This window comes from Suricata suricatta, chromosome X (assembly GCF_006229205.1).
Source record: "Suricata suricatta isolate VVHF042 chromosome X, meerkat_22Aug2017_6uvM2_HiC, whole genome shotgun sequence".
Classification (NCBI taxonomy): domain Eukaryota; kingdom Metazoa; phylum Chordata; class Mammalia; order Carnivora; family Herpestidae; genus Suricata; species Suricata suricatta.
The window spans coordinates 68523915-68533838 of NC_043717.1; the positions used below are offsets into that span (position 1 = coordinate 68523915).

Genomic DNA, 9924 nt, shown 5'->3' on the forward strand with positions numbered 1-9924 from the left:
TCAGATACCACCTCTACTTCACCGAGAATACATGACAGTTCCAGGATTGAAATCTTTTCAGATTATCCTTACTAAAGGTTCAAACAATCTTGGGTTTAGCCTTACCCAGGGTCACCTGGTTACTACAGCAATGGTATTCTTTATTAAATGGCCATGGGTTTGATGTTATATGAACTACAGTGGTCATAGTAAAACTGAGGGAGATCAACATTAGGCACTGGAGTCCTCCATCATTTCTCTCCTCAAAGGAGAAAATCAAGCCTTTCACCTTTGTCATTATCACCATAGATTTCTTCAGAAAATCCTTAGGCTATGATGGTGGATGCAAGTTTTCCAAAATTCTGATTTTGCTTGAAAACTCAAATTTTATTGTTGGTGACAAATACAGTCAACTGTTTTCTTTGAAGGTTCACACATTCATTTTCAAGAAAATGTCTTCCTAATACCCAGGTCTGAAAAACCAGTTTTTATACTATTCTTTCAAGTAGAAATGGTGCTCCATAAAAATAAAAAGAAAAAAAGGAAGGAAATGAAAAGAAAAGAAAAGAAAGGAAAAGAAAAGACAAGAAAAGAAAAAAAAACCCCAGTCATTCAGGGCATAACTAAGTGATCATGCAAACATATTTTTTGAGACAACCATTGTTTTAATCTATGCAGCAACAGTGCTTTGTGCACATGTCCCATTCTCTCACACAGAATATTAAAAAAGACATACACTCAAGCATTCAGATTTAATAAAAGTAATAATTTTATTATAAATAAGGACTCTTCATAACATTTTACTTATTTTTGGTTTTTTAGTTTTAGAGAGAGTGCTCAGGAGAGGGGCAGAGGCAGAGAGAGAGAGAGAGAGAGAGAGAGAGAGAGAGAGAGAGAATCTGAAGCAGGCTCCATTCTCAGTGCAGAGTCCAACAGAGCATTCGATCCCATGACCCCGGAATCATGACCTAAGCAAAATCAAGAGTTGGACACTCAACTGACTAAGCCATCCAGGTGCCCCTTCATGACATTTTAAAATTAAACTAGGTTTAAAACATTTTTTTGAATGTGTGTCTGTAAAACGTCAATCACTACTAGTACAGTTTGGGGCACTGCATCGATCTATGTTAAGACACCAGCAGTTTTAGACATCATGGCATTTGCAGCATTATTGCAAAGGTCAACCTAGTAAAAATAGGAAATAACATGTTTTCACCTTTCAGTTTCAGGGACCTGCAATAGTCTCTGGGTATATATTGAGACTCACTGATGTACAATATGATTCAAATTCTGTGTAAAAACACACAGAGACAACATGAACATCTGAAAGAATTTTTACCAACTTCAGTTGCAGTAGACTGATGCCATGGACTCAAATATGGTGAATGTCTTTTCATGCCAATAATATAGAAGCACATCACAGATTTTAATTGTTGCATAATTATATTTACTGTGTTGACATACCACTTACTGTTTAGCAGTTTACATTTTTTAGTTTATTTATTTATTTTGGGAGAGAGAGAGAGTGCAAGTGGGAAAGTGGCGGGGGGGGGAGAGAGAGAGAGAGAGAGAGAGAGAGAGAGAGAGACAGAGACAGAGAAAGAGAGAGAGAGAGAGAGAGAGAGAGAAACCCAAGCAGGCTCTAATGCAGAGTCTGATGTGGGGTTCAAACTTACAAACCATAACATCATGATCTGAGCCAAAGTCAGACCCTCAACCCACTGAGCCACCCAGGCGCCCCTGTTTAGCTGTTTTATAGTGTTAGACATTTATGTTGTTTCTAGTTTTTCTCCCTTAGAAGCAGTGCTGAAATAAACAACCTTTTGTATATTCCTGTGTAAAATTGATTTTTTCCTTAGGAAAAAAGTTCCACAGTGGAATGTTTATCTGAAAGTAGGTGTGTCTTTATGTTTTACTTTTTAAAATTTTATTTATTTTTTTCATTTAAATCCAAGTTAGTAAACATATAGTATAATAATGATTTCAGGAGTAGAATTTAGTGATTCATCACTTACATATACCACCCAGTTCTTGTCCCAACAAGTGCCCTCCTTAAGGCCCATCACCTATTTAACCCATCTCCCCACTCAACATCCCTCCAGCAATCCTCAGTTTGTTCTCAGTATTTAAAAGTCTCTTATGGTTTGCATCCCTCTCTGTTTTAATCTTAGTTTTCTTCCCTTCCCCTATGTTCATCTGTTGTGTTTCTTAAATTCCACATATGAACAAAATCATATGATATTTGTCTTTCTGTGACTGACTTATTTTGCTTAGCATCATACAGTCTAGTTCTATTCATGTTGTTGCAGATACCAAGATTCCATTCTTTTTGATCATCAAGTAGTACTCCATTGTATATATATACCACATCTTCTTTTTCCATTCATCAGTTGATGGACATTTGGGCTCTTTCCACAATTAGGCTATTGTTGGTAGTGCTACTGCAAACATTAGGGTGCATGTGCCCCTTCAAATCATCACTCCTATATCCTTTGGATAAATTTCTAGTAGTCCAATTACTGGGCCATAGGGTAGTTCTATTTTCAATTTTTTGGGGAACCTCCATACTGTTTTCCAGAGTGGCTACACCAGTTTGCATTCCCACCAGCAGTGCAAAAGTACTCCTCTTTCTCAGAATCCTTACCAACATCTGTTGTTGCCCTAGTTGTTCATTTTAGCCATTCTGATAGGTGTGAGGTGGTATCTTGTTGTGGTTTTGACTTGTATCTCCTGATTATGAATGGTGTTGAGCATCTTTTCATGTGTCTGTCAGCCATCTGGATGTTTTCTTTGGAAAAGTGTCTATTCATGTCTTTTCCCCACTTATTTCTTCACTGGATTATTTGTTTTTATGTTGAGTTTGATAAGTTCTTTATAGATTTTGGATACTAACCCTTTATCTGTTATGTCTTTTGCAAATATCTTCTCCCATTCCATTGGCTCTTTTTTAGTTTTGCTGATTGTTTCCTTCGCTGTGCAGAAGCTCTTTATTTTGATGAGGTTCCAATAATAGTTCATTTTTGTTTTTGTTTCCCTTGCCTCCAGAGACATGTCAAGTAAGAAGTTGCTGCAGCAGAGGTCAAAAAGTTGTTGCCTGTTTTCTCCTCCAGGATTTTGATGGCTTCCTGTATTCCGTTTAGGTCTTTTATCCATTTTGAGTTTATTTTTGTGCATTTAATAGAAAGTGGTCCAAGTTCATTCTTCTGCATGTCACTGTCCAGTTTTCCCAATGCCATTGGCTGAAGAGACTGTCTTTATTCCATTGGATATTCTTTCCTTCTTTGTCAAAGATTAGTTTGCCATATGTTGGTGGGTCCATTTATGGGTTTTCTAGTCTGTTCCACTAATCTGTGTCTGTTTTTGTGCCAGTACCACACTGTCTTGATGATTACAGCTTTCTAGTACATTTGGAAGTCCAGGATGCTGATGCCTCCAGCTTTGATTTTATTTTTCAGAATTGCTTTGGCTATTTGAGGTCTTTATGGTTCCATACAAATTTTAGAATTGTTTGTTCTAACTCTGTGAAGAATACTGGTGTCATTTTGATAGGAATTGATGTCTTTATAGGTTCTTATGTTGACTATCAAATTGCTTCCAGATAAATTGTGCCAGTTAATAATACCCACCCACTCCTTTTCTATGTATTCACCTCCCAGGAGTCCCTAGCTCTATCCTTGCCTCAGGAGTCACACACTTGTATAAAAATGAGGATTTCATGAGGCACCTGGGTGGCTCAGTCAGTTAAGCATTTGACTCTTGATTTTGGCTCAGGTCAGAATCTCATAGTTTATGGTATTGAACCCCATATCCAGCTTTGCGTTGACAATGTGGAGACTGCTTGAGATTCTCTCTCTCCCTCTCTCTCTCTGCCACTCCCCCACTCACAGAGCACTTTCATTCTCTCTCAAAATAAATAAACTTAAAAAAAATGAGGATTTCATAAGGGTTGTCAGGAAAGTAGGCTGGATTTTAAGAATCTCTGGACCCATTTTCTACATTCACTACTTCAGTGGGCCAGGGAGGAGAGCAAGAAAGACGCATCCTCTATTTAATAATGAATTTAAGGATGAGGGTGGGGATCCCATAAAGGCCTCACCACTGCCCCTTTTCTAAAAGAAGACAGACCTAAATCTTAGAGGAAAAAAACACTCTTTGCAATAAGTCTTTCTTTCTTTCTGTCACTATGCTTTGTCTCATAATTAGAAATGATAACTCATTTTGGGATTACTTGATCACCAGAACTGTCCAAGAGGCCTTTTTTTGTTAGGACTTGTATCTATACAATTCTCCCTCTTTGTTAACCTACAGCCAAGTCAGACAGCAGATTTTGGTCCTTTTTTTTTGTAAGCATCTGTTATTCCCACCATTCCCCAACACTACTTACAGTCACCACCCTATTTCGCCCTTCACAGTCTCATGTTTGGTTTATCATAATTTCCAAACAACAGTTCTCTTCTCCAGTCTCTATGCCTAACCCCATCTCAGTTCCAATCTATTTTGAACATGACCACCAGATTATTTTCCTTTTATCAAAATGTCCAGTAACTCGTGGATATTTCCCTCTCAGTTGAGGGTTCAGGATCTTCTCCAAACATTTCCCACCCTTCATTTCCATCTTTTTAGCTCATCCTTCTCTTCCCACAGCTTCCATTTCAGACAAATTCGTTGCCTTCTTATCACAGGAACAAATTTACCTCTTCATACCTTTTTTCAAGCCATCTTCTCCACCTGAAATGCCCTTCTGTGTTTTCTCATGATGTCCCTTCAGGACTCAGCCTAACTGTGTTCTTCCTCCTTAATGCTCTCCAGCAACTTCTTCATTTAACCAGACAGCATATATTTGACAATGAATGTAAGCCCAGGTGCTGTCAGTAATCCATTTGTATTTATGCACTTTATCTCATCAGCTAGAATTTAAATTCAAACACAAAAACATTTTTTTCATCATTCAAAACATACAACTTTATTGATGATACACAAATGAAGTCTTTGGTGGATAAATTCAAGTAGAAACAAATGACAGAAGTGTAAGCTATTTATGATGGACAGGTTCACTGTCAATTAACATAGAAGAACCAGTAAAAATGTTTCCATTCAAGCAGCATGATTAAAGTCACAAATGTGTTTTGAGTACAAGAGGACTATTTATTTGGTATTCATAAAATGGTTCAGCTTAAGGCTGGAGACTGTCACAGATAACATCACTCTGGATGATAAATTATTCAAAACTGGCAGCTGAAAGGATCCCTTTACTATATGAACAAGGGGAAAAGTAGTAACTCAATTTTCATTGCTTCCAGACTGGAAAACCAAGAAATTTCTTCAAGTCTTTTGAGAGCACATAGCCAATCAGAATTTGTCCACTAGTTTTATAACTTTTACTTTCACCAAGAGGTCATGGTGATCTGCTAAGGCTCGAATTTTCTTAACGCACACTCCAGATGTAGTGCATAAGTAAAACAGGGAACCTTTATTGAATTCTCTGTAGTTGAATACTTCTGCTCTGAGATTGTCATAGATGATCTCAAATAGAGTAAGGGCATTAATAAGAATCTCTGATTCCACATAGGAATTATAAAGAGAACTAAATGATGATGGCACTTGGGTGCTGAGCAGTTTTTTTAACATATCTGGATTTTCAGCAAAATTCGAAAGTATTTTCAAAATTTCAACCTTGATTTTTCCACCTCCCTGAGATAACAAACGGAAAAAATTTGCAATGGAGTTGACAAGCAGGTGTTGGTAGTCATTGGTAATAGTCATGTTTGTTAAAAATTTTAGTCCAACTACCTGTACTGCTGAGTTCAGGTTAGAGGCCATGATATCATCCATCACTTTATTCATATATACCTGAAGTCGGCCCTGATTTTCATAGTTCTCACTCAGGTTATTCATGGCCATTAAGGCTTTTTCCTTAATGTGGGGATCAGTTTTGTTGATCATGTTTGCAATAATTGGGAGTCCTCCCAATTTGCGAATTGTGTCTTGGTTGCATGAATAGTTGGCATTGTTGCTCAGAGTGAGCAAAGCTACCTGTTGGATGAAAGGATCATCTGATTTTTGAAGCAAAGCAAGGACCTTCCTGAGGTCTCGGACGCCGAGAATCTCATCTATTTCATAAGGAAAGGGGCGCTTCTGCATGGGAATGGGTCTCTTTCCTCTCCCTCTCTGCTGGGTTTCAGGCTCAGAATCTGACTCTGACTCTGTGTCAGTCCACCCAGACTCCCCTTCCTCAGAATCAGGGATCTCTGCCAGGAAAGCGTGACCTCCATTAGCCGAGGCTGCAGCAGCTGCTGCAGCCCCATCCCCAGGGCGGAAACCCAGCCCCAATTCATCTACTTCAACCTTGTTTTTCTTGCCCTTGCCCTTGCCCCCAGTCCGAGACTTGGTTCCCTTGGCTCCACCTTTGGGTACAGCTCCAGTTGCTGATCCAGCCTTAGGTATAGCGCCTGTATGAGCCCCAGGGGTTGCTTTCTTGGAGGCGGCTGCGGTTCTAGGGGATCCTGAAGTCCCAGGAACCTCTGCAGCCCCAGTAGGCACTGTTGCTCCAGAAGGCACTGGCGCCGCAGTAGGCGTCGCCCTTACAGGAGCCTCCATAGCCTCGTTAGGTGACACAGCCTCGGTAGGCACCGGCGCCCTGGGAGGCGTCACTAACGCCCTGGGAGGTGCCGCTGGCATCCCGGGAGCCTCTGCTGTGCCGGGGACTTCTGGCAGTTTGGGACCCCTTGCGATTGTGGGGGCCTCTGCCGCCACGGAAGCCTCTCCCTCCCTGGGATGTGGTACCATTGAAGAAACCGCTGTGGCCCCGACTACTGGTTCGGCCTTAGGTTCAACTCCTGACCCTTCTACCTCCTGGACCTGACTTCCTGCCCCACTCTGAGCCTCAGCACTGGACACAGCTGGGGCCACTCCCTCAGCCCCAGCCACATCCAGAGCAGAGACTTCATCCTGGGCCCTGTCATCGTCCTGAGTGCGGGCTGGGATGGGAGGGCTGAATCCAGGCCCAAGGTCAATTGTGAATCCAGCCCTTAGTCCAGCTCTAGCCCTGGCTCCAGTTCTGGCCACAAACCTGGTCTTGGGCTTGGCCAGTCTCTTCTTTGTCTGATTTCTTCGCCTGGCGTATTTGTAGACACAGTACCAGGCACTAGCCCCAATCACTATCCCGGCGGCTACACAGCCAGCATCTCGAACTCGGCTCATGGTGCAGCTGGAGAAATTCCCTGATCCAGGGCGTGAAGCTGGCTTGCCTAAATGGGATGTATGCACGTCTGGGAAAGGCACTTCGTCTCAATCTCAAGGATTTGGCACAGACTGCAAATCGAGAAGGACCTGGGGTAAAGGACAGAAATGAAGCTTAAGGCTTTGGCTCACTTTGTGCCTAACCAAGGCTATTTAGAGAAGAACTTGGAAGCATAATGCTTGGTGAGTGGGCTGGTACCCAGATACAAGTGTCAAGGCCTGTGTTTGCTGATACAAGACCCTGGTTGTCCAAGGTTTTTTTTTTTTTTTACACCTTCATCCCTAGCTGGCCTTACCCAATGCCAACACACAATTTCCCAGCATCTAAATGAGAGCTGAGAGGCAGTATATGGACATTAGGAAAGCTGGTGGAGAGTAGGAAAAACAGTAGAGATCCCAGATTCTGCTCTGATCCTCTCACGGTCACCCCAAGGGTCCCCAGATGGTGCTCATGCACATACGAACCTGAACCTGCTGGAAGAAGGAACAGTTTATTTTTTTCCACCAGGCTTGTACTTGTGCAAGGCCCCAAATTCAGACAGACCTGCAAAGAGATCCTAGAAGGGGTGTTTTGGGGTCTTTGGTAGTTGGATTCCATTTCCGTTCCTTATTTGAACCCCTGTAGCTCTATTTTTCCCTTCCAAGGATCCTCTTTCCCTCCCTAACCCTTCTTCCTCAAACCATTAATTAAGAAGGTGGATGCCATACCCCTTTCTTTACACCAAAAAGAACAGGCCCAAGGCCATGGTGTCTTGTAAGGAGGGAGAAGATGGGGGGACGAGAAGCCTCTGGTCCCAGACTCTGTTCTAGTTTCTGCCAGGCTCATAACAGGGGTCCCCAGACAGTTCCCACTCCCCACACTGACCTCCAAGGATTCAGGGATGTTTCTTTTTCCTTCAGTTTTGTTAAAGCTTCATCCTAAGGACAGAAAAAGGGCAGAAATATAGACACCAGAGGTTGGACACTGAGAGCCAGTGTATGGAGGAGACCCAGGACTCAAGTCCCTATAATTGCCTTTTAGCATTCACATATCAGAAAGACCACCTCTCAGTTCCCACAACTCTTCTCACCTCTCCCCGCCCCCTCCTGCGCAGACTCCACAGGCACTCAACCCCTCCTCCTTTTGCCCCACCCCGCCCGTCCGCCATTTCCCTGGGACCTACAGCCACACCCCTTCTCCTGCACTGGAGCAGGAGGGGGCGGAGCGAGGGTGCCGCAAAAACTGGGTCGGACGCGAGATGATGGATTTCTGCAAATAATCTAGTGTCTTCCTCCCAGGACCACCCGTCCCTAGGCCCCAGCCCTAGCATGAGCCTGCAGAACGGGGGCTCCGATGTTTGACCTTTCGATTTGAGGGTCGTGATTTTCCACGGCTTCTCCGTTCTGAGCTATGCCTCCCACTCCCCACCCAAATTTCCCAATAACCGCCATGTCTCCTTCCAGCATAATCGAACTCGTTTTCCAGGACTGAATAAACGAAGGTGAAGGGGTGTGTGGGTTGGAGGTTTCTCGAAAGCAGCCTGGGGTGTAGCACAGCGGTTTAATGCCAGATTCGCGCAGGGTCCCCCCTTCCTGTGAAGCCCAGACAGCGCCAAACCCGCCATCTCCCCCACAGAGACTGGCACACCACTTTCCCAGCACCCCCAAATGACAGGGAGCCGGCCGAGCGGAGGGCAGGGTGGCAGGTGGTCGGGGGAAGTATCTGCAAAGAGGGTGGGAGTAAACGGGTCGGATTGTTTCCAAATTGCGTGCCCCTCCAGTCACCCTTGCCCAACCACCCTACTGGCCTTATATGCGCTGCCACGTTCTCTTTCCTCCTCTCAAAACAGGACGGGATGTGGGGTGCGGGGCCTGAGTGTCAAAAACAAAACCAAAAAGCACTGACTGGGAGAGGAAGTGAGCGGATTCTCTGCAAGTATATACGAGTCTTTAGGTTCCCCCCTCCCCCTATCCCTGCCACCCACCAAAATGAGCTGCGACTGAGCGCTGGGGTCTGGAAAACCGGCCAGGAGCGGGCGAGGCAGAGGCACCCGTGGCCTCAGACTCTCACATCCCTGAGCTACCCCCTTTCAGGAGTGCCAGGCTATACCCACCCCCACACCCACCTGCCCGGATCTGGGAGAATTTTCTCCTCCTCCTCCTCGCCTGGGTTAAACGCACGGCAGTGCGCAGCGCAAGAGAGTGGGTACCCAGAGGAGGATGGAGGAGAGCAGTCAGGGCTTTAAGTACCTTTGCCCACGTCAGCTCCTGGTCACGTGAGGGCCTCATCGCCAGTAAGCTTGGGTCTCCAATTTCCACTCCCACAAAGAGCGCGAGCCCCTCCTTTTACCCCACTCCCACCTCACGCCACCACATCAGATCCTGTCACTCATTTTTATTTATTTATTTATTTATTTATTTATTTATTTATTTATTTATTCATTTATTTATTTTTTGTCTTTGTAGTCCTGGAGGCCAGAAGTAGCTCCTTCTCCCTGTGCTCGAATTTTGTTTTTCTAGTTACCAGGGATGGGATGGAGGGCTATTGGCAACTTTTACATTTTTCTGTTGTTTTTGTTGGAATTGTTTAATTCTTTCCTGGGCAACTGGACATTCTACCCTTACCCCACTTTCAGTCCCCAATCTACTAAGTGCCCACCATTTCCCCTGTAGTTGGGTCCCTGTTCCAGCATAGTTAAAGGGGTAGAGTGTCAGAAAGGCGGTAAG

General features: G+C 43.9%; 1 protein-coding gene across 5 annotated transcripts; it reads right to left on the reverse strand.

Moving 5' to 3' along the window:
- Positions 1–4914: 4914 nt before the first annotated feature.
- On the reverse strand, positions 4915–9405 carry ARMCX2 (armadillo repeat containing X-linked 2). 5 transcript variants are annotated; one of them, XM_029930823.1, is made up of 4 exons: positions 9324–9405; positions 8084–8136; positions 7684–7775; positions 4915–7308 (listed from the first exon to the last, which is right to left on the reverse strand). In XM_029930823.1, exon 4 carries the CDS (start codon positions 7177–7179, stop codon positions 5329–5331), a length of 1851 nt encoding a protein of 616 aa, XP_029786683.1. In that variant the 5' UTR covers positions 7180–7308; positions 7684–7775; positions 8084–8136; positions 9324–9405; the 3' UTR covers positions 4915–5328. The 5 variants fall into 5 exon arrangements, 4 of the variants coding, with proteins under 4 accessions (XP_029786683.1, XP_029786684.1, XP_029786685.1 ...); XM_029930824.1 differs by lacking the exon at positions 7684–7775; XM_029930825.1 differs by lacking the exon at positions 9324–9405 and having other exon boundaries at positions 8084–8314.
- Positions 9406–9924: the final 519 nt, after the last annotated feature.